Raw genomic sequence first — 25,470 nt, 5'->3', positions numbered from 1 at the left:
ATTAAGGAGAGCACTTTTGATGAGCACCAGGTATTGTACGTAAGTTTTGAATCACTAAATTCTACACCTGAAACTGAAAAAAAAAATAAAGACAAGTGAATGATCTAGCCTATCACCATGAAGCACAATAAAAGGATACTGATAAATGCTAGTGTCTCCCCTCTTCTCTGTTATAATTTTTATACCCCCTACAATAGCTGTCTATAGTGCCTTTAACATAACAGCTACTTAATAAATATGTGTTGAATGAATGAAAAATATTTCTAAGACACTTCTGACCACAGTTTGGGATTTAAGTACATGAAAATCAATGCACATTAATTAGATCATCAGATGTTACATTGAGGGAAGTTCTTAATTTCAGTAATTGAAGGTCAGGGGTTGTTCTGCTTATAAATTCACATTCTCTCTTCTCTTATGTGCCGACTGAAACGATTGGCCTGCTGGGATTATGTATGACCCAACCTGAGGAAACAGCCAAGGGATGAGCTGTCATCTCAGGGGCACATGCTGTTTAACAGACTAAGAGATTTGTTTTTTGGTCCTTCTTAGACCTTGGAAGAAATAGTGATTTTATTTCATGTCATCTAATTCATCTGAACTGCTTTTGCAAGTTCATCACTTTTCGTCTCCTACTCCCAGATAGAAATGAAGGTTGGGGTAAATTGTACCTCCTTGGATCTTTCACGTTTATAATGAACAAAGGCAAATCATCAGTAAAGCCAAATCATCACTTACCGTGTATACTGATCTTGCAGATGCACCATGGAGGTAACTTCTAGTTCCGGTATTGGAGGAAGCACTTTCTTGACCTGAGTCAAGGGCAGCCTCTGCTTGGTCTCTATTTTTTAAGAAGGAGAGCTGTTCTAGTCTGTGCTTTGTCAATAGCAATGCAGAAACAGATAACAACATTTTCCAACGTGCTAAGAGAACCATGCCCTCCATCTAGCAAGGATATTGGCAGTTTCCATCACTCCCTAAATTTCCTGCCTACAACTGTGACACCGTTAACCCATTTCTCTTAATTCTATTTCTTTCATTTCTCCTCTCCCCCCACTTCCTGAGCTCTAGACCTGATGCATAGTTAGAGGAGCAAAGTAGAGAAAAATATTTTTTGCATGCAATGCCAAGTAGAAAGAAAGGAACTTTAGTATGGAAACTGACTGCAAATATTTTCTTTGCGTTTTGTTAGAATAGGTCCCTAAGAATTTGTATTAATACCATCTTTGATTTCAGGGACAATTTTCCAAGAAGCCAAGTTCCAAATCAAATGAATTCTAATCTGTCCTCCTTTTCTAGAACTATGTGACATCAAATCCTTCTAATATTATCTGCAGCTGACTTCAAGGTAGGAGATGAAATTTCAGGCCCATGGCATATGGTATCTCTTTCATTCTGCTGGGATCTGGGGCCTTGATTTTCTAGTTTTTATATTGAAACTTGAGTTTTACATAATACATGTGGTTTTTGCTTCACAGATGTCTCTACTTTTTATACAAAGCCCTGGACATGAATGGAAATGAGGTGACCTATAATTTAAAGAGAAGTTTGAGTAGCTGCTTCTAAGAAGACAAATCAAAAAGGAAGGTTTAAGTGTAATCAAGATTATGATGCTTATCAAAATTTTTTTTAATTTTTAAAAATTTCTACATGCATTAAAAAAAACAATATCATGCTTCTTATTCATGAAGATGATTAAACACTGGTACAGATTACCAAAATAGAAATACTGTTAAACCATCCCTCAGAGTTTTATTCTTTTAATTAGAAAAAAATTTAATAAGAAAGACTTATTTTTTGGACTTAATTTTCTGAATAAGAGATACATTCACATGATTAAAATTTTATAAACTATGAAGGGATATTCAGCAAAATGTCTCCCTCTTACCCCACTTCCTACAGACAACTGCTTTCTACCACATCACATAATTCTTTCCCTTTTCTCCTTCCTTTGCCACAGACAAACAAGGTTTTTAGATTTTTGTGGATAGAAATATAGATGATAGATAGATTTATACACTTATATGTACATATGTTCTTTTTGTCTTTCTTTACACCATTGGTAGCATACTATACATATATTTGTATGTATATTTAATGGTCTAAGAGATCTTTTCCCGTAAATGCTTCCTCATTCTTTTTTACAATTTCCTGGTATTCCATAGTATGGATGTATCATCCTGTCTTCAAACACCCTCCTATTAGATTGTGTCTAATCTAATATTGCAAACACACTAGCAATAAACATTGCACATACATTATTTCTCTCCTATGTAAGTAATCCACACGAGAAATTCCTAGAAATAGAATTGCTGGCTCAAAGGGCTTATGCATGTGTAACTTGGATAGTTATTGCCAAATTTCATATCATAGAAGTTGTACCACTTTAGCCTCCCTGTTCACCTTAGCAAAGTATGAGAGTGCAGAGGGCCTATCGCCCCTTGCTACAGAGTGTGATGGCAAACTTCTGGACTTTTACCAGTCTGGTAGATGAAAATGGCATTTCAGTGTAGCCTTAATTTGCATTTCCACCTGAACGTAAGCTCAGTGAGACCAGAGATCTCTGTTTGGCTCATTGCTGTGTCTCCTATACCCAGAAGGCCAATATTATTGGAACATAGTAGACAGCAAAAGAAAAATTTCTTTTGGGAGAATTTACCGTGAATGAGACTAAACAAGCTTTCATATGTTTAAGAGCCATTTGTATTTCCATTTCTATAAACAGTCCATTTATATCCTTTACCCATTTGTCTACTGGGTTATGGTCTTCTCTCCGTCAATTATTAGAACTTCCTTATTTATTATTTACTAGGAAATGTTGCTTATCATATGTGATGAATTGCAAACAACTTTCGCTAGTGGTTTTTACTGTGTACATTATTTTGCACGTAGTCAAATTTATCAGTCTTTTAACTGAATTTTGTGTCATGGGTAGAAAGCCCTACTTTGTGGTTATAAATTAATTCTACCGTTCTTTCTTCTATTACTTTTATGTTTTCATGTTTACATTAAAATTATTGACTCATTTGAAATTTACCTTAGTATTAGTGTGAACTCTGGATTAAGGTAATCTTCTTTCCTAGATGCTTATTCAGTTGTCCCAATACCATTCATTCAATAATCCTTCTCTTTCCTACTGATTAGATATGCCACTCTCATCATTTACTCAAGTCCTAAGCTTTCTAATTTTTCATTAGATATATATTTTTTAAAGATTTATTTATTTATTTGAGAGAGAATCTTAAGCAGACTCCACACTGAGCGGGGGAGCTGGACGCAGGGCTCGATCTCATGACCCTGAGATCACGACCTGAGCCGAAATCAAGAGTTAGACGTTTAACTGACAGGTGCCCCTCATTAGATATTTTCATCTACTTAAGTACCAGTACCATGGTGGAATGGATACCTCTCCTCTTTCTTCTTCTATGTCAATTTTTTCCTGGCTATTAGTGACAACTTATTTTTCATTAGGATATTAAAATGACCTTGTTCATGATTTAGGAAGAACTGATAACTTTATATATTCATCTTTCGTATTCAAGAACATGATATACCATTTTGTTGTTGTTCAAGTCATTTTTATGACTCTCAGGAGGATTTTTCTGAGGTTTTCTTTTTTTTTTTAAAGATTTTATTTATTTATTTGAGAGAGAGAATGAGATAGAGAGAGAGAGAGAGCACGAGAGGGAAGAGGGTCAGAGGGAGAAGCAGACTCCCCGCTGAGCAGGGAGCCCGATGCGGGACTCGATCCTGGGACTCCAGGATCATGACCTGAGCCGAAGGCAGTCGCTTAACCAACTGAGCCACCCAGGCACCCCTGAGGTTTTCTTTAGAAAGATTTTGTGTAGTTCTTTATATTAATTTTATTCCAGTTATTTTATCTTTTATGGTTATTTTAAATCAGCAGTATCTTTTAACTGGTTGTTATTTAAAGATATGAATGCTGGGATTAAGAGACTCTTATCTCAGATAACAAACTGAGGGTTGCTGGAGTGGAGGGGGGTGGGAGGGATGGGGTGGCTGGGCGATGGAGATTGGGGAGGGTAAGTACTATGGTGAGCGCTGTGAATTGTGTAAGACTGATGAATCACAGACCTGTATCCCTGAAACAAATAATACAGTATATGTTAAAAAAAGATCAGTATATTCTCTTTGCATTTAACTATTATAAGAAAAAGAATAATTAAATATTAAGGAAAATCTTAAATATTGAAATTATTAAAACCCTCAAATAAAATATTTTTAAATGATTTAAAAAAAAAGACATGAATGCTGGGGCATCTGGGTGGCTCAGTCCATTAAGTGTCTGCCTTTGGCTCAGGTCATGGTCCCAGGGTCCTGGGATCGAGCCCCACATCGGGCTCCCTGCTCTGCGGGAAGCCTGCTTCTCCCTCTCCCACTCCCCCTGCTTGTGTTCCCTCTCTAGCTGTCTCTCTCTGTGTCAAATAAATAAATAAAATCTTTTAAAAAAATAAAGATATGAATGCTATTGATTTTTGTCTTAATTTCATACCTTGTCTCTTACTGAATTTTATTTTTAAAGAATTTTTTTAGAGAATTTTCTTAAATTTTCCAGGTACACAAAGTGATCATTTTCCCTTACCAATTTGTTTTTTTTTTTTAAGGTTTTATTTATTTACTTTGACAGAGAGAGAGAGACAGTGAGAGAGGGAACACAAGCAGGGGGAGCGGGAGAGGGAGAGCAGGGGGAGTGGGAGAGGGAGAAGCAGGCTTCCTGCCAAGCAGGGAGCCCGATGCGGGGCTCGATCCCAGCACCCTGGGATCATGACCTGAGCCAAAGGCAGACGCTTAACGACTGAGCTACCCAGGCGCCCCTCCCTTTCCAATTTGTTAACCAGATATCTTTGTCTCTTACCTAATTGTGTTGACCAGTACTTTCAGGACAATGGTAGGTAAAGTGGCAACAGTGGACATTCTTGAAAATTCCTGGCTTTACAGACATGCTTTTAGTGTCTCCCTGGTAAGTATGATTCTGGGGTTTTGTTTGAGACAGATATATGTTATCATGTTAAGGAAGTACCTATTTATCTTATTTTTATTGGGAGTTTTATGAAGGATGGGCATTATAGTTTGTCAAGTGCATTTTTAGGATGTATAGAGATAACCAAATTTTCCCTTTGATCTATTAATATGAGTGACATTAATAGATATCTCCTAACGGAGAACTCTCCCTATATTCTTGGAATAAGCTCTTCTTGGTCATAGTAGGAGTGTGTATATGTATGTATATATATATATATATATATGTTTTTATACTGTGATACTAGTGGATTCTTTTGCTAATATTCGTTCAGAATTTTTGCATAGATATACATGAGTAAGATTGCTCAATGATTTCATTTTAGACACAATCTTTCTTAGCTTTATATGTTATTAATGTTTATTTCACAATAGAATTAAGAAACATCCTTCTTTTCTATGGTCAATAACAGTTTAAATACAATTGGAAATATCAGTGTTTTAGAGACTGGTCAAAATTCCCCTGTGAACTGTTCTTTCTGTTACTTTTTCAGGGATAACTGACAAATTTCCTATTTCTTCTATGATAATTGTTTTGTTTAGATTTTCTATTTCTTCTGGTATCAGGTTTTGTCAATTTTTCCAGAAAATTATCCATCTTAATTAGAGATGTTAAAAAGTAGCAAGTGCTCTTTAAGGAACAGGAATAGATGCCCTTTGGGGACCATTTCCACAGACATTGAAGACCCTTCCATTCCTATGGAAATGCTAAAATAACCACCAAAGCTAGAATTTCTTCTTACAGAGTATTTGGCCTTCTAAACGGTAAGTGACAGAGCTTTCCTGACTGGTTAGGACAAAGATGAGAAAATGAGACCAGTCTTTACCTCGACACAAAGCTCTCATCTCCTTGTTCTCCTCCTCACAGACCCATTTCACTGGATCCCCTTAGCATCCTTTATTTTTACCTTATTGTCAGTAAGTACAAACCACATCTACGGGGCTAGTTCCCTCATCCCTATTTGTCTCACACTGAAAGTTCCTAGGAAGCTGTGATTCTGTCTTCCTAAATCTGTGCTTCTCAGAGGGTGGGTGTGGTAGGCAGAACTCTAAGACAGCCCCCCAGCTTCCCACCCCCTGGTGGAATGCCCCTTGTAATTCCCATCCCTTGAGCATGGGCAGGACCATGAATGGGATTTCCCTCCTGTGATTGGATTACATTATATGGCAAAGATGAGATTTTTGCGGGTGTATTGAGTTATTGAAAAGAGAGACCATTCTGGGTGTGCCCGACCTAATGAGGTAAAAGCCTTTACAAAAAAGGCTGGGCCCTCCCGGAAGTTAGTGAGGATCTCTTGTGGGACTTCAAGAAGCAAACTGCCGAGCTGTGAAGTGTCTCTAGAAAGGCCAGGTAGCAGAAGTCTGCAGGTGGCCTCTAGGTCCTGAGGCAGTTTCTGGCAGACAGGCGGTGAGAACCCAGGGCCCTTAGTATACAACCACAAAGAAATGAATTCTGCCAACAACCTAAATGAGCTTGGGAGTAGAGCCTCCATATAAGAACATAGGCCAGCTCGCATCTTGATTTTAGCCTTGTGAGACCCTGAGATCCAGCAAAGCCATGCCCAGATTTCTGACCCACAGAAACTGAAATAACAAAGGTGTGTTTTAAGCCATGAAATTTGTGGTAATTTGTCACACAACAATAGAAAACAAATAAAGTGATCAACGGACCCTTGGCCTGCAAACCACAAGAAGCTGAATTTAAAATGCAGGTTCTAGAACCCTGTCCCAAATCTACTGAATTATAATCTCCCTTCAAAATGGTCCAGGAGCCTGAAATTGTACAGACATCCAAGTTGATTCTGATGCATATTAAGCCTTCAGAATGAACTTACCATGCAGATAATTGCTTGGACAATCTCTGACAAAGTATCTTATCATGTCCAGAATTTGAAATTTGGAGACAGTTTTTTTAAAGTTAAAATACCAAAAGAGCCTACTCATGAAATTAAATAATTACCAAAGAAAATTAACAGAGCTCTTTTGCTTGGAAAGCTAAACCGCTCATCATTTGCTTATTCATTTGGTTTGCTGATGTTTTATAATATGGTATAACCATAATTTACTACAGAAAGCTATTATCTGTCAAAGTGATGGTTAGTCCAAAATAACTATCTAGTGGTGCATTATATTCTGTTTCTCCTAGTATCCAAGGACATGTAACTTATATGCTACTAGGAAAACTTCTGAAAAATTGATAAAAAGGCAAAAAGGTAGGATATATGTCATTTTAATGCCTTATTCAGAATAGCTAAGATGGGTGGGGTATTTTTCTAGTTTTACACTGGGAAACAGAATTTCTTTCAAATAATATTAATTTACCAACACTAGTTAAGGCAGCAGAAGCAGCCAGGAATATTTTAAAACTTCACAGAAGTCTATTCATGAATTTGTCAAAGGTCTGAACCAAATATTTCTTTGACTTTTTTTCAAGAACCTCAGAAAAGCCTAAAAAATTAAAAAGAACCTCAGGATGAGTTTTGACCTGGCTGAATCTAAAGAACAAAATGAATTTCCAGCAGTAGAAACTTTGATTAAAAATAAGACTCCATGCCGCATGTTCTTGAATAAACCCCTGTCACAATGCCCATGACATCGTCCAGGTTGCCCTCTGATATTTCTTTTTCTTTTTCTTCTTTTTTTTTTTCTAGATCTCTATCATTTTTCAAAAGTGTTTTTTATCTATGACATCTGGCATCTAACCTCAATTCATCCTTCCAAAGTAATTCTTGATTCCCACTGAGTCATGGAAACTTGCAAGGTGTTTTCTTCACTTTGTTCCTGATGATTTTCATGTCAAAGACAAGGTGCACCTCCCACAGTGAAGGTACATCTAAAACCTCTTCATCCTAGCCAGGATCTCTTGGCTGCTTAGAGAATTTGCCCCATCAATTTTTTATATTTGTATTTCCAAAACTACTTGTTCAGCTCTACTTGGTTATGAAATTGGAAAGTTAAAATAGCTAGAAACAAAAACAGAACAAGGAGTGGTAAACAGGGCTAGATACCCATACTATATATGATCCCAACGGTGAATTTACCCAATTTTGTTGTAATTGCTTACTGTCTGCCTCCTCGTGTACAAAGACTGTATTTTATGCACTATATTCCCCAGAACCAACCTTGGAGGCACACTTCTTTGTGCCTCATCTTCCTTAATAAAAATGTGTGGGTACAAGCAGGGCAAGAAGTCAACTCTGGGGTGCCACCTAGGAAGTTGGGAATAAGAAAAATAAGATTGTCCTCTGAGAGTTGGTCTATAAAATCAACTCATAATCACAACAGAAATGTGCAAAGTTATCTTCAGAAATCATTCCCAAGCCAAAGCCTATTAAGTGTGAAAAGTGCTGTGTTAAATGAGCCAATCAGGCTACCCCTAAAATGGGGAGGAAGGCCTTTCAAACTGTGTTGGCAAAGGGCTCTACCTTTAAGACCTCCCAAACAAGCCTTGGCGGTGATTCAACTTCCCACATGGTTTTGTCTAAGCAGAGAGGGCACACGTGTTAGTTGTCAGAAGTGTTTTGGCCCATATTTTCTCTCAACCGTATTGCCTTCTGCTCTTATAAACCTGTTTTGTGAGCTGGATCACACAGTGGATCTTTTTTGGTGGGCCGCCATTGCAGGAGGCTGAGCCCGCAGGCCTGAAGGAAGGCTTCAGACCAGGTATATTCACCAACGTGAGGCCCCTGTGTTGCCTTGCCTTGCGGGTGGAGCAGCCAGGCAGCACCCGCGCCACCCCGCCCCCGCAGGGCCCTGGTCTCGCCCTGCGCCTTCTCCTTAAAGGTTCAGCCGTGTGTACTGATGCCTGAACTTCCTCGTGACTTTAGCAAAGCCCGTGTGGCTGCCTTGAAGCTACAAGGAAGAAACTAAAGGTAAGGGTAAATGAGGTAATTAAGGTGTATTTTGATGTACTTTCCACACCACCAAGTGCAAGACAGAGTATTTTTCCAAGCGCCTTTTTAAGCCCACTTGAGGGGCCTGCTCGAAATTGGGTAGGACCCAAATATGCGCTCAGCAAGGGTGGGCTATGGATGGCTGACCTTGGAAGTGGGGACCTCAGCACTTCCTTCCCTTCCCTGTACTTTGGGAGATTCAGCCATGATTCCGTGGTGACAATAGCAATAATGTCTATACTGTTGCCCACAAAGTACTTGCTCTCCTTATAAGAGCTTTTCCAGAGATGAAGGAATTCACGTTAATCTTCACAGATTACTATAGTCAAAGTGGATGCGGACGTTTTCAAATGGTTTGGTGATTCTTAGTCAGTTCTCTAATCTGGCTCCCAAAAACCCTTCCAGTCCTATTTCTTCTCCCATCCAAGTACTAACCAGGCCCGACCCTGCTTAGCTTCCGAGACCAGACGAGATCGGGTGCGTTCAGGGTGGGACGGCCGTAGACCTATTTCTTCTTATTGCCCTACGAATGCAGAACTTCAACATTGCTATTCATCATTCTGACCTTTGCATCACATAAAAACCTGGGCCGTTTTGTGCAAGCCCAAGATAGCTAGTTGCTTTTTGGGGCTAATAGAACCAATTATGGTAGCTTAAAATAGATTTCCATTATTCAAGGAGCCAACTTTCTACTACGTTCAGAGCTCCATCTGTTATCGTTAACAGTGATCCTAAAACCATTCAGCTGTTCCAAATCTGGCCAGTGTGAAAATCAGATGAGGGTGGGAAAGTACATGACTGCAAAATTACCTAGAATTAACAACTAAAGAGAACAGACAGCTGCCAGTTTTCTGAGCCCTTGTCTCAGCTCCCAGCTCATTCACACTGAGGCTATCCTTAGCACTCCAAGGAATGAAGCTGATGAAGAGTTTAAAAGTTATAATTGGGTTGGGGGGGAAGGTTTTGAAGGGTCTTTGTAAGACAGCAGCAGGCATTCTTTCTGCATAGTCCATGTAGAGGTGTATTTACTTCACAAATATTTGTTAGGTACCTACTCTGTGCCCTCATCTGCACTGCACTACGAGCTGGGGATGTGGTAATGAATATTATCAGGCAGAGTCCCTGATCTCCAGGGGCTCAGTGGCTCATGGGAGCCATGTCAATCCAATAATAACACACATATATAACATATAACAGTAGTGACAATTGGCACAGAGAGAGCTGTGTGGTGTTCTGAGGATGTGTGAGAAGGGGATTGACCTAGTCTAGGAGGTCCAATATGACTTCCCTGAGGAAGGGTCAGTCAAGCTGAGATCAGAAGCAAGGCTTGGGGTGAACTAGACAAAGGCAGGGTAGGAGGAGGGCAGGTCTGCAGGGAGGGGTATGGGAGGCAGGATGCTCCATGTGGGGAGAATCTGCACAAAGATTGGAGAAGATGTTGATCTGTATATGTTTTATCATCAGGTCTTCCAGACCTAGCACAAAAGGCTATCGCATAATGGCATTCAATGGATGAGTTAGAACAAATCATCATATTCTGCCTATAGATTCTTAAGAAATTCTTCCTGCATCAAGAGTCACCCTCTGCAGGGATGCCTGGGTGGCCCGGTCATTAAGCATCTGCCTTCGGCTCAGGTCATGATCCCAAGGTCCTAGAATTGAGCCCCACATCGGGCTCCCTGCTCAGCCAGGAGCCTGCTTCTCCCTCTCCCGCTCCCCCTGCTTGTGTTCCCTCTCTCGCTGTCTCTCTCTCTCTCTGTCAAATAAATAAATAAAAAATCTTAAAAAAAAAAAGTCACCCTCTGCATTCTGCTCTGTTCTGTAATCAAGCAGATGGCTCCAACCTTTACTGTTTTATGAACCCAAATCTGTACTCTGAGTCATAAATATTATAGTTAAGCAAGTAAAAATTAAATTTCCATGTTATTTTGCCTGGTTGTGGGACATCTGGCACGAGCAATTTATCTTCTCCTGCTGAAAATTGAAACCGGCTTAGTCCTCATTATGCTGGCCGTAAACATGTTGCAAATTATAATTTTACATTGCCATTAGTTATATTTTGGGGTAATACAAATTACTGGGTCATCCACTTCCTTTTGGCATTTAGTAATTCTCTTTCACAATAAAAATCCATTTTCTTTCCTTCGCGGTCCCTAAGAACCTACCCACATTAACTGCAAAAAATATTTCACTAATGCTAAATGTCACTCTGAGGGTGACTCACACTGTCACACACAAGCTCCTATAACCTTCTACAGCGTAGAGAAAATGTTTCATCTCAGTTTCCAGTGTTAACTGTAAAAGAACAAGGTGAGTTTTGATCTGTGGCTTGAACTAGCACGAGTAAATTCCCCAGTTCACCACAGCCCGTAAGCGCTTTGCCAGAAAGCCCACTGGACAGATCTGAGTTTGAACCCGACTCGGCCAGGAACAGGCTGTGGGTCAATTACTTAAACTCTCTTAGTTCCAGGTTTTGGCATCAGGAAAAAAGCGAGATTCTTGTGAAATGAGATAAAATGTTGTCTGTGAAAGTCGCCTAATGAATGTGTATAGTTTAATTAGGTTTCCCTTCTTCTAAGGCAATGGGCGCGGGGAGCGGGGTGAGAATCTCCCTAATGGGGACATCAGCTCCGTGAAAGCAGAGACTGTGCTGGTCCGGGCCACTGTCTTATCAATGCTTAGTAGCATAATGCCTGATCCTGAGTTGGGGTTCAACAGATTTTGGTTGAGTAGTTGAAGGTGAAGAATTTCAAGTTTTCAAGATTTCACCATGTTTAGTGGACATAGAGGGGAGAGATGAAAGGAGCCCCTTCACTGACCCAAGCACCAGGAGTCAGTGGAAGCTCTAGTCCTGGATACTTGGCGTCCTAGATATTTAGTTATTGGCTCTCCAACATGAGGCCATCTCTGGGGTGCTCTCAAAGATGCAGGAAGCCAGAGGGGTAGATATTCCCTCTCCCTGCTTCCTGGCACCCAGAGTACCAATCTGTGGCCTGCCCTCAGTCAGCCAGATACCCTTCCTTGGGGCTCGCCATCCTGGACAGTGATGCAAAGCTGGAAGGTCAAAGGGTGTAGCTCTGGAAGCTCAGAGGAATGTCCAGCGGTGGTGACACCACCAGACCATTCCCATGGTGACTTTGGCTGTACTCTTGGCTGCCTGGCCCCCTTTAACTCCTGTTCATTTTCCAACCTCTGAATGCTTAACCTTCCTGGTGTTTCTACGGGTTACCTGCCAGTTTTCCAATAGGTTTCCTCTCGGCCAAGCCAGCCAAGTTGATTGCTCTTGTTTGTATCCAGCGATTGGGGTCCTAGTTCACTGCTCCTGCCCCTGACTTTGGTCTCCCAACGTGACCAACCCTTCAAACACTGTTTCCAGGGATACATTTCAAATTGCCTTTTGCATAGTTCTCCAAATCTCTTCTTCAAGATGGCCGATGTATTCCATGATTCTTTGACGTCCTTGGCAACTCTGTAGAGTTATATATTCTTTAATGAAGTCCAGTTATGTGCCCTCTGATCACTCTCTGGCTGTTTGTTTTCATCTTTCCCAAACCCCAAGATAAATTCCTTGCTCATCTGCTCTTTTTGACTCTATCCTCATTTCCCCTTCGGCTTTGTGTGATTTAACAAGCTTTTGTGCACAAACTATGTGCCAGAAACTATGCTGGGGACCAGGATCCAAAGCTGAATAAGAGAATCATCACCTGTGTAAAGATAACAGTCGACTGAATAAAACGTAAAGTAGATTCATGCCAAGACAGGCAACAGAAGCCAGCACGCTTCTCAAAGCAAGGAAGAAAATACTGGAGTCCTGTTAAAGCTTGGGATTTGATTCTTTGTGACACTGCTTTCTGCAGGGAGGAGATGCCTTACTCTGCCCATGTTCGCTGTGATCTGAGACATGGGGCCAGGGTCTGGGTCATCTCGCTTTATTTCTCTCTCGTCCTTTTGAGGGTGTGAGCCTGTCTACCTCCACGTGAGCGTGTGTAACAACACTTCGTTTGTAATACATGAACAACCTGAGGGACATTCTGGAACGTACAGCTTGAGACAACAGCAAGCTGCTTTGCTGAATGGGACTGTAGTCACTGCTCCCTTTGAACCGTGTTTTGTACTCGTGTTACTGCTCCGCCAGAGGACCATGCTGGCGCGTTTTCTCCTTACGTTCTCACTGCGGCCTATAATCGATCATGACAAAGAGAGGCCTTAAAAACGGCACTTGAGGGAGACATTATTTCCTTCCCATTTCTCTCTCAGAAAGAGCAACTTATAATAGGAGGGGGGGGAAATTGCATCTAGGTTAATGGCCGAGTCCGTTTCCTCTGGTGAATGAAAATCAAAGGCTCATAAATACAACTTGTGAGGTTAGTCTTGTGGTTAACCAGTACTTTAAATTTGTGATTCCCCCGATTATATGAGTTGACAGGGGGACTATGGACTTTTTCTCAAAGCTGCAGTGCTCAAAATTATGTCTTGAAAAGAGCAAGGATCAGGATTCCCGAGGCCACTGAAAAGGCTCAGCAGAACTAGGTTGAAACATTCCCAGTGCATGGATGTCAGGCCTGGGGCCCACGTAAGAGGGAAGAACAGGGGAAATGCCGTTTTCTCCCTATAGAGATGAATTTGGGCATTGGAAACAACCTTCTGATTTTAATGCCATTAATCAAACAAAACTGTCACTGACCACACAAAACTTCCATCAACGTTCTCCACATTTAGCTGGTATCAAATGATCACTCAGCTACTGCTTATTATTAGCCATCAGTGAATACTGCTAACGCGGAGAACAGAAAGTCCGAATTTTTTTAAAATTGAGTCCTTCAGGTGCACGCAATCCCATTTTTCCTCAAGCTAGGGGTCTGAGTCCCTGCTAATTTAAATAGATAAGAAAAGCCTTGGGAGCAGAGTTCCCAGTGAAACGGTGTGCAGATCTGCATGTGGCTACAATGAAGTTGTGGGGGGCGCCTCGGGCCTGGTTCACCGTCCTTGCATTTTTGAAAACCATTTAGACACCAGACCTGAAGCCTCCTTATCTGACGTCTCACAAAGTCTGAAGGAGCCTGCTCACCAGCTGGACGCAAGGAGCTGTAGAAACATCACTCATCATGCCGCGGTTTGCACAGAGTCGAGGAGATGACATCTTCCTGATGAAGAAGAGCACTTTGCCCGCGTCCCAATCTCCCTCTCTTCCTTTTTAATATGATTTGACAGCTTGAATTCAGAAGGAGGCTTTGCAATTAGGAGATCGAACCACAGCGTCTGTGCTAACAGCTCCCTTAGCTGCTCTAATTAGGGTTCCCTTCTTCCATTTCTGTTTCTCGGGAGAGGACAGGGGACTTTTTAATTGGGGCTATTAGAAGTTCTCGTTACACAATGACACCCTTTGCTAAGTGAAAGCTCCAGCAAAAAAAAGCCATGCCCACTCTGCAATTACTTCTTGCAATTCCGAGGAATAATGGTATCTTGTCTCATTTAAAAATAAATCTGAGGGTTCTTCCTTATTGCTTTCTCTCCTCTGCCTACTCACATGAATTTCTTCTTGCCAATTAGGCAAACTTTCCATTATTTAAGGAGCTAGTTTTGATCGTAACTGTCCCCTGATAATAAGACATATTAAACTAGATTTCATTTGCCCACAGATCCTTTCTTCCAGATACAAGGCTAATTTAAATGAGCTTAGATCATTCGATCTTGGGTCTATAGTGAAAACGGTGAAGGACTGGGATTCTCAAAGCCGTGCTCTGTTGGCACGTCACAAAACTCACCTGAAATAACCCGCACATTCAAAGTTCGCAGTTTCTCGGAATCCTGTCCTCTTAAAAGAGCAGAGGTAGGGGCGCCTGGGTGGCTCAGATGGTTAAGCGTCTGCCTTGGGCTCAGGTCATGATCCCAGGGTCCTGGGATCAAGTCCCGCATCGGGCTCCCTGCTCCTTGGGAGCCTGCTTCTCTCTCTGCCTCTCTCTCTCTCTCTCTGTCTCTCATGAATAAATAAATAAAATCTTAAAAAAAAAAAGAGAGAGCAGAGGTAGGTTTGTATTTATGACCTATTCCAAGAAAAGAAATGAAATATTTAAATGATAAAAAGCACATTCTTAATATATATTCCCCATGTTGATTCCAAGGATTACCAAGGAAAATGGGCCATTCACAACAGGGCCAGAAGTAACAAGACATTAAGGGCTTTCCTCATGAAGTTATTTTCCATGAGCAAACACAGGATCTTTCTAAAACAAGTGGTTTCGCCACTACCCTAAATGCTATCATGCCGTCTCCCCTAATGAGAAGCACCAGCTCTTATGTATAGAATATTATATTGCTTACATTAATATACATAGACATATACAGAATATTTAATGCATATTTAATATTTAATAATATTTAATGTCCTAAATAGTGTGACATGTTTCATTACTTTATACGCTTGGATTTGTAAGGCAAGCCTTCAAAAGCCACTAAGCCTGTCATTTGGGTGGATGTTCATAAAAGGTTCACTCTCCACTATTGCTTTCTAGACGGTTTTTTCTTTTTATTTTTTAAAGATATTTTTTATTTATTTATTTGACAAAGAGATAGAGAGCACAAGTAGGCAGAGCGGCAGGCAGAGGGAAAGGGAGAAGCAGGCTCTGCTGAGCAGGGAGCCCGATGCGGGGCTCGATCCCAGGACCCTGGGATCATGACCTGAGCCGAAGGCAGCCACTTAACCACCCAGGTGCCCCTCTAGATGGTTTTTTCTAACTGGCTTCTGTCTCTCTTTCCTCACATGCAGTTATATGGAAAAATGGATGAAGAAACTAAAAAATGTGCAACATTTGCAAATAACATTTTTATTTAAACTAATATAATTTTTAAAACTAGAAAGACCCTAGGTCTTGACTCTGACGTTTTGTTAGCTATATAACTTTGGAAAAACCACTTAATCTCTCTATGGCTCAGGGGTTTTTTCCATCCATAAGTGAAAATAATAGTACACACCCTGTTTAAGTACTTGGAGAATCTAATTAAAAAAAAAAAAAACCTTGTGAAAACGCTCTGAAAATGGCTCTTCTACAAATATATAATATTGATGATGTTATTATATATTAGCCTTATATTCTAAGGTATCAATGGCAAGACTTGATATGAAACTGCTCTTAGAAATACCTGCAACAGGGGCGTTTGGGTGGCTTAGTCGGTTAAGCGTCCGACTCTTGATTTTGGCTCAGGTCTGAGATCTCAGTGTCATGAGATGGAGCCCCGTGTGGGGCTCTGTGTTGGGCGTGGAGTCTGCTCAAGATTCTCTCTCTCCCTCGCCCTCTACCCCTCCCCCCTCTTCCTCAGGTTTGATGTTCAGCCAATATATGCATGGGTTACACACCAGAGGGGTTGGTATATGCGTGGGTACACACCACTAGGGCCATAAGTCAATGTCCATCCTGATAGGTGGATGCCTGGGTCATACTCAATATTTTTAATATCACCCCCATTGCCTGATTTCCAATTATACATTATAGCTCCACCCCGCCAAAAATCTACTGACACCCTTACACCTATTAAAGATTGACTCCTCCCACTCATCACTTAGAGCCACTCTGTTCATGATCTCCCACTCTGAAATTCTTGATCACCACCCTATTCTTCTACCTCTCTTCTCCCTTCACTTCCACTAAGCCTCTGCTCAACCTCCAGCCCCCTTCAGCTCCTTGCCCTGCCTCCCCTGCTATTCGCTTGTCTAAGTAGACAAAAACACATGAACCTCCTTGAATGCTGACACTGTGTCTCACTTATGCTTATATTCCCCGGGTTACCTAGAACTGCCACTTACACACAGTAGGTGCTCAATAAATGATAAATTGAAATTGAAAAAGAACGTACATCTATAGAGAAGATCCTAACTGGACTGTCCCAAGCAATGGATTTTTTCCTCAATACTTACTCCGCCATTTCCACATTCTTCTGTGGCTTTCAAGTATTTTGTGGAGAGTGAGGATGAGAAAAAATATAAAAACGACTAGAACTAAAACATACCAAGTGATCTTCATGGAACAAGTGAAATCTGCAAAGAAAAAAATACTATAAAAATACAATAAAATGATGCAACAGAGAGAAGCCATATGGTGATGTGGTGGTGTTCTACTACATATTTTGGCCTTAACCGAAAAGCTCCACATATAATCATCCCTGGTATAGTGTCGTTTGCCCTCCTGATTTCTTCCCTGATATGTTAAGTGAGTGTATTAAATGAAGAAATTTGACCAGGGATCTTCCAGGGATCCCTTTGATCCCAAGACTCTAGGATTAATTTCACTTATAGGTCATGTAGGTGTTAGTTTCCTTGTGGTTGCTATCACTAAGCTCAGATTACAACAAGCTGAGTCTCAGAATCAGGGCCATTTGTAAATAACAACGGTGGCCCTGGGCCACACAGTCAAAAATTATGCCCTCAAATCGACAAAGAGATAAGAGTGTAAGGAAGATGGAGAGGAAAGAAAAAAGACATACAAAGAGAAAAGGTTAGACTGAGCCATATAAAAGGCCAATGCAGATGAATACTCAGAACCCCTTTCTGCACAGACTCTCACTGCAAGGATCCGATCAGGTGCACACATTCATTAAACACACAGTAACCCTAGGTAAAAACTTGTTCATTCAAATGACAGTGAGGCACATGGGAAGGATAGTCCCCATCCAGCAATCGTTTAGCACCATCTCCTTTGCTCCCATAAAGATACAGTGGCCAGCAGACCTAGGAATCAGTGACATAATGGAAGGTGACCTCATCATGTCCAAGACATAACTGTCTACTGTCTTCCCAAGCCACCCTATGTACCCTCTTCCTTGTACACAAAACACAGCACTTTCTCAAAGTTAGCAGGATATATAACTTGCTTATACCCTTGGATTATTGCCCTTGTGAGGTTCATCATCTGGGTACCCCTTTCACAGGGACCCACCCCCATGGGCAGATGTACATTATATAGCCATCCAACATTTACTTAGAAAAGAGGCAGAATGCAGAAAAGGTAAAAGTTGACTGGGATGGCAGCACTCAGCCTTCCCAAAATCATCCCATGCCATTCAGCTGCAAACTTGCATTCCTCGCTCAGCAAATTAAAAGTATGCAGTTCGTTAACTGGAATAGAAGACTTAGAGTGCCAGCAAGAGCCACAGTGGGCCCAATGACCAAGGTGTCATTGGGCACTGATGATCAAGCTATGAAAAAAGAGCCATGCACTCACCAACTTTATATAGCAACAGCAGAATGTGCACAGCTGGGGTCAGGCCAGCCAGAACACCCACCCAAGCACCAGCGCAAAAGCAGAAGAGTATGTGTCCCCACAGCCCAGCTGCCCACCTACCCCCCATCCCGGCAGTCATCTTGGAGAGGAGCAAGGGAGAACAGACAGGAAGCTGAAAAAAAAAATCTGAAGAGACAATTTAAATTACTGTTCCAGAGTAAATTTACCAGATTGGACTAAATTTACTTTCACCCCCTGCTGGACAGGGCTTTTAAGGGAGATCGACTTAGTCTCTGCCCAGCCGAGTAAAATATAAGGAAATTTTAAATCTTCTACACGTGGCAAATGAATATAATTTTTCTAGAATACAAGACTATATATGTGTGTGTCACTGTGATCTTTCTGAATTATGGACCCAAGGAAGTTGTTAACTACTATTTCACTTTGACCAGCACGTACGAATTTTTTTCTTGACCCAAAAAATTCTCTGAAAATCATAATTCTGGAAATGCTTCTTTTTCCTTTATGTTTTAGAAAACATAAAAAGCAATTAGATGGATGTGTGGAAATAAATATGATCTTAATATTTATAATCCAACCCACTTTACCTTCCAGACGTCATCGCCGTCACCTTCTCTATGCCATCCTTCCAAAGTCTACCTTCCAACTCACTCCTGAGCCCGAGGGAATTGACCTCTCTGTTCAGATCTTCTCAGATCCTCTCCCATACCCGACACACATACACACAACCTTGAAATAACCCTTAATTGCAGAGACCGTGGGGCCCTGAAGACTGACTCACAAGTGAAATTCCTTTGAAGCCTTCTATTTTACTGTAAAAATGCATACATATTATTTGGTTGTATTTGCTTGAAATTATAATATTTTTTTAAATAATTACCTTTAAAAAAAGTAAAGCTTAAAAAAAAAAAAAAAGCATTCTAAGGCAATAGGAAAGGTTTCCATATGTCTGGAAGATCCCAAAGCCCAGCAACTGACTCTACCATTGCACCTGTTAACACCAGATGCACATGCTCAATTGTTTTACATTCATCTGTTTTTGGATCCCTGATGCTAGCATATTGCTTGGCATACAGTAGGCACGGATTAAGTGGTTATATCATAAAATACTCTTCCAAAATAGACTTTCTAGGTAAAGTGGGGCACACCGCTTAGTAGAAAGGATCAACCGTGGTAATTCCGAAGAGTGTGTCGAGGAAGCTAATAAGCTTTAGAAGTAAGATAGATGTGATTTTGATCTTTTGGATGCCTACCTTTCCCTCAGACCTATCCAGTGACCCAAAGTGCCTCATCGGCACCCTGCCTATCTCCATGACTTTCTATCAAAAATCCCATTTTATTCAGTCCTGGTTCTTGACTCTAGGAGAAGATATAAGTCAATTCAAAATATGATTTTAATAGCCCGTCACAATGTACATGGATATTTATATTTAAAAATAAATTTCAGCCTTTAATACCCAGGTGTGGTAGTGTTGCTTCAAGCACAGCTAATAGGCATGTCCAAAGTTACTCTGAGGTCTTTCTAGTGTCCCTCAAATCACAACCCACAGATGGCTCCTCTGCTTCTGAGTCCAGCTAGACCTCAGGAAAAGCAGATTTTGAAAGAAAAAATGAACAGATAAAAGGACTAGCGTTCTTCCCAGTCATATTATTGCAACAACAAAATTTTTCAAATATTTAACTTTTAATGAAGTTAATGTGTTAGCCTTTATTTAACTTTGTTTCCAATTCTCTTTTTCCTCTAACTTCCTTAAATACTTACTTTTGACATCCATTTCTAGGTGCAAGGAAAGATGTGTACAATTATTCAGGTATTCCATAGTCCTACAAGTGTGGTTCATAGACTTTTCCTTGGGTGAATCTTCCTCCATGATTGCTGGCCTTCTCATGTGGGTTTTTAGATTACAAGTAATGTTATATTCTTCCAAGGGATCAACTATAGGAGCTACAGTGAAGTTAAAATGTTGACAAGGTGAACGAAAATCATTTGCCTTCACTTCCGTTGATCCTTTCATGATAAGAACTAGAAAGAGATTAAGAAAATGTTACTTGCAAAATAGTAATGCGTAGTAAGAAACCACACACCACTCAAAACTAAATACCATCCTTCCTCTACAAGAAAAAAAGTCAAAATAAGTTCACTGCACTAAAAATAACAATCAAAGTGCCTACATTTTTTTAAAATTGTGAAAACCAGATAAGAGTGGGGTTGAAATAGAATTGGAGCATCTCAAAGAAAATATAGACATTTCCCTGATGATCTGTGGGACAGGTTATAATGCTCCAAGCCAGAAATGCCCCCATTACGCCCATTCCGAAGTCCTGGCCAACCAGAGAAGAAGGAGATGGAGGAGGAGGAAGAGGAGGGGCGGAGGGCAGAAAGAACACAAGGAAAGGGAAAAAAAGAATGAAATGTTTGCCATTGTTTTAAGCCATTGAGTTTCAAGGTAGTATGTTACACAGACATAGTAACAGACATAACTTATCAATGCACTATCCTACATTTCCAGGAGGCAGAGAAATAGCATCTGGAGTTACCAAGCCTTAAAACACTTCCTAGTTCTCTAACACCATAAAGGTATTTCCCCAACTTGCTTTCTGGTGAATTTGACCCAGAACCCTGCAACAGCTACAGCACTACTTAAGTAAGAACCCAGAAAAAGATAGATCTTTTATATTTCATCCAAAGTCAATGCCAAGAAATCTCATTCCCATTCTGAAAGAACGGGGAAAGATGCCAATATGGTGTGATGCAGGAAGCAATCTCACCGAATGGGTTATAAATAATAAATCTGATGCTTGGGCCTGAGGCCACTAGTGTATTTTCTGACTACAAATGAGTTTTTTAATTTCTCAATGATGCAAGTTGATTTGATTTAATTAAATAATATATATTGATCTCAAAATAGATGCAAGATTCAGTTACACATTACACATAATACATAGTTATTATTTCATTTGTTTATTCATTAAAGAAATATATATTGGGCGCCTGATGTCAGGCATTATGCTAAGATCTAGAAATATGGTGAACAAAGACAAAGTCCCCAACATTGAGCGGACATTTAGACAAGCAAAAAGGCAATTCAAATACAGTGGATACATGTTAGGCAGGAGAAGGTACAAATGTGTCAAAAATTCAGTGATTTCTTGGAAAATCCAACTTTGATTTTACTTTTTTACTTTTTAAAAATTCAATACCTTTGAAGAGAGCTTGCTAACTACTCCTTTAACCATCGAATGTACATAAATTATGGTGGCATTTTGATGTATTTCAAAAGCAGATTTTTTTTTTGATAAAGTAAACCAAGAATAAGTAATATCCCAAAGCCCTACAAGTCACTTGCTGAGGGTTTTGATACCTCTGGATTTTAAATTGGAATATATTATTACTTTTTTAACAGACTAAGGTAATTTATTCTTGATAAACTTTATTATCACTTTACATTTACCTTTTGATGTTTGTTCCTGAGAAATAAAATCCAGACTTTTTTTGGACTCACAAGCTAAACATGAGGAGCACAATTTCAATTCACTTGTGATGCCTTGGCAAATCCTGGTGAAGTTTTGAAAGTTGGAGTGATTTAGAAAGATGCCCATAATAGTCTGAGATTCTCTTACTGGTTTCAGAAAAGTCACAAAAGAAAAATTTAAAGAGCGGAGTGAATAGTTGAAATTAGGTTGCAAACACATTTCCAGACATGATAGCTCCAATATATTTCCTATAAAGGAAAAAAAAATTATTTACTATTATATTCTGAGGTTTTGTCATTCCAATAAATACACAATAAGCTCTCAGTTTTTCTTAGGTGGATACAGTATATTTCAGCTTGTCAGTGACAAGATTGTTTTTATATGAATTAACAACATCTTCATTTAAATATTTCTTTTAAAGATTTGTAAACATTCCCTATTAATTTTCAGAGAGGAGAACTAGAGGTGTTCTTGGAAACCCTAACATTTTCACCATTCTCTCCTGAGAAAGTCCTAGAGGCCAAAGTTCAACACCAATTTAGCTGGTCTGAAATCTAGATGTTTGCATGACCACCATCCCTTGGAAGGCTCCAGAGAAGACTCTGTTCCTTGCCCCTCTTCCAACTTTTGCTGGCTGTTGGTATTCCTCGGCTTGTGGCCACATCACTCTAATCTCTGACTTTCTGGTTACATTCCCTTCTCCTCTGTGTCTCTATCTTCTACTCTTCTGTGTCATCTCTCTCTGCCTCTCTCTTATAACCATCTTATATAAGACACTTGTGATTGGATTTAGGTTCCACCTGGGTAATGCAGTATTTCCCCATCTCAAGATCCTGAAGTTGACCACACCTGTAGAGACCTTTTTTCCTTGTAAGGTAACAGGTACAAGTTCCAGGCTTTAGCACAGGATATCTTTGGTAGCCATCATTCAACCTACCTGAACCTCCAAAGATGAAATTTAACTGGACGACATCATAATTTTTATTTTTGTCTGAAGACAAACATCAGGTATGGAAATGATGATACAAAAGGAAGAACACTGCATTCAAAATAAAAGATAAGGACTCTACTGCTATATCTGTCATCAGGCAAGATACTTGGACAATTTACTTTATCTCTGTAAGTCTTGTTTTCTCATCAGCAAAATAGAGATAGTAACTCTAGATCCTGCTAACCTCATACAGTTATCATAGCATCAGGTGGTATAGTACATATGAGAACACTTTTGAAGTGTGTACAAATGTGTATTATTTAAAAATCAAACCTGTAGGGATGCCTGGGTGGCTCAGTCGGTTAAGCGACCGACTCGTGGTTTCTGCTCAGGTGGGGGGATCGAGCCCTGCATTGGGCTCCACACTCAGTGCAGAGTCTGCTTGAAGAGTCCCTCCTTCTGCCCCTCCCCCCACTCATGCTCACGCTCTCTGTCTCTCAAATAAATAAATAAATCTTTTTAAAAATATTTGAACCTACATTCTAAAGCAAAAATTAATAATTCAAATCCCATACCCTTCATTTAGGGTAGGATTATCTGTGGTTCAATTCATACAAGTAATTAAAGCTCACTGTATAAAAATTGAGAATCCCTATTTAGCAGTAATATCATTTAAGGAATAGGTAACCTTTCTCTCAGGTATCCCTAGTCTGACAATCATTTGCTAGTATGAGAAAATAACTTACATGCTCAGTTGTACCTTTATGTGGCTTTCTTTACCATTTCTTGTGTAATCATATAGGGCAAAATAAGTTTTGTAGTTTTTCTAAATAATGTGGAGCACAATGAAAGAATCACTTTAGTTCTTACGATCACTCTTAGTCATAGAACTTAGTTCAATCTTAAGAGAAAACCAGGCAATTGATTGATATTAAAGATTTTTTTATTTGTGGAATTTGTACTTTAATAGTAATTCCACTCATTGCTGATGATTATATTTTTATTTAATAAAATTAGAGGCTTATTACCAGCCCTCTACATCTGAAGTTGTTTCTGTAATAATTCACATGTGATTTCCAGCGATAAACACATTTCATACTTGAGTTGCTATAAAGGTTTTTTTGGGAGAGAAGATGGTATTTTACTCAAACCCACAATTTTATGTCTTAATATATTTATAGACAAAGTTGTGATCAAATTATAACTAATTTTTAAAACAACTGTCTTTGGTAATAATGTCAGGAAGGACATAGAAATTTACCATCTGATGGAACTCTATAACCTATGGTTTTTTTACACTACCAAAACACACAAAAACATTTCTTGCCATGTTTCCATTTTACTCACTGGCATTTTTGATCTTATAAAATTTTCCATTTCTTGAACTTGTAATCCTATGATACAACCAAGATAGGGAAATAGAGAGAGAGAAGTTTTTCCTGTCTGTATTACTGTCCTCTTATCCAATAAGTGACCATCCAGGCTTTCTAGAACTAATGATATATCCTTTATATTTGTATCCCTTATATAAAATGAGGTCATTTTATGATGACTTTTAAACCTTAGTTTTAAATAATTCAATTGGAAAGGAAATAAATAGAAGATATATCCTTCCCTGGTATAATTTTGAGAAATAATGAATTCTATTCAACCATTTTTGTTATCAGGTGAGCTATATTCTCATCTCTATAAACAAGGATATATGAATTTAATTACTGCTATTAATATTGTTGGGAGTCAGATATCTAAATTCTTACTCCCATGGATAGAAATGCATTCCAGAATTCTTCCCGTACTATAACTGCAATCTCCCAGCATAAGTGTACAGAATACTAAATAGAATTAGGAAAATATATTACAATATAGGACAAATGCTCAAGTCAATCTTTTTTTTTTTAAGAAAACCAGAGAGTAAGACTAAAGAAACATCAACTATCGTTATTTTCTTTTTTAACTTCTATTATAAAACTTTATCATATATAAACATATGTAAAATGTTGGTGTCAGTTAAAGAATAATAAACACCATGTATCTATTGTGCAAATTAATGATATCAATACTACCAATATCTGCAAGCACCCTATCCCTTTCCATCCCTACATACCCTTTCCCAGAGGTTAACCACTATCATGAATTTTGTGTTTATCACTCCTTTGCTTTATCTTAAAGTCTTTCCAAAATGTATATATTTCTAAATAACATTGTTTCATTTAGCATGCTTTAGACACGTATATATATACAGGTAATATACTTTATGTATTCATCTATGACTAGCCTTTTTTAATGTTTTAGTCATGTTGCTGCGTATAGCTATGGTTAATTTAATTGTCTGTGGTATTCTTTTGAACGAATAAACCACAATTTATTCATTCTTCTGACAGTAAACATTTGGGTTGTTTCTATTTTTGCTGTTATGAATAATGCTGCTATGAACCATAGCCCTCATACATTGCTGGTGGGAATGTAAAATAGTGCAACCACTTTGGAAAACAGATTTATATTTCTTATGTGTTAAATATACCCTTAGTATATAACCCAATAATTCTACTCCTAGGAATTTACACAAGAAAAATCGAAATAGGGGCACCTGGGTGGCTCGGTCGTTAGGCTTCTGCTTTCGGCTCGGGTCATGATCCCAGGGTCCTGGGATCGAGCCCCGCATCGGGCTCCCTGCTCGGCGGGAGGCCTGCTTCTCCCTCTCCCACTCCCCCTGCTTGTGTTCCCTCTCTCGCTGTGTCTCTCTCTGTCAGATAAATAAATAAAATCTTAAAAAAAATAGAAAAATCGAAATACCTGTACATGTTTTTTCATGGCAGCTTTTTTATTTGTAATAGCCAAGAACTGGAAACAATCCAAAAGCCCAAAACTAGTGAATATTAAAGCAATTCCTGACATA

At 39.5% G+C, this 25,470-nt stretch overlaps 1 protein-coding gene across 13 annotated transcripts in view; it reads right to left on the bottom strand.

Moving 5' to 3' along the window:
• The window catches only part of TMEM156 (transmembrane protein 156), a 65,334-nt gene that overhangs the window by 7,740 nt on the left and 32,124 nt on the right, over positions 1-25,470 (bottom strand). For 3 of the 13 annotated variants that reach the window (XM_088021209.1, XM_088021208.1, XM_088021210.1), the window contains 6 exons: positions 21,622-21,891; positions 19,932-20,192; positions 16,846-16,965; positions 14,699-14,932; positions 8,163-8,249; positions 739-841 (listed from right to left, as the gene is read on the bottom strand). In XM_088021209.1, coding sequence (XP_087877335.1) covers positions 739-841; positions 8,163-8,249; positions 14,699-14,932; positions 16,846-16,965; positions 19,932-20,192; positions 21,622-21,891 — 1,075 coding nt within the window. The other 10 variants (XM_088021214.1, XM_088021215.1, XM_088021212.1 and 7 more) reach the window with 10 other exon arrangements.

The sequence above is a fragment of the Eumetopias jubatus genome, unplaced genomic scaffold (assembly GCF_037043125.1).
Source record: "Eumetopias jubatus isolate StellerSeaLion01/CBP00866 unplaced genomic scaffold, mEumJub1_p1.0 scaffold_2, whole genome shotgun sequence".
In the NCBI taxonomy this organism is placed as follows: domain Eukaryota; kingdom Metazoa; phylum Chordata; class Mammalia; order Carnivora; family Otariidae; genus Eumetopias; species Eumetopias jubatus.
Note: the sequence above shows the minus strand (reverse complement) of the source record. Positions and strands in the feature narration are given on the sequence as shown.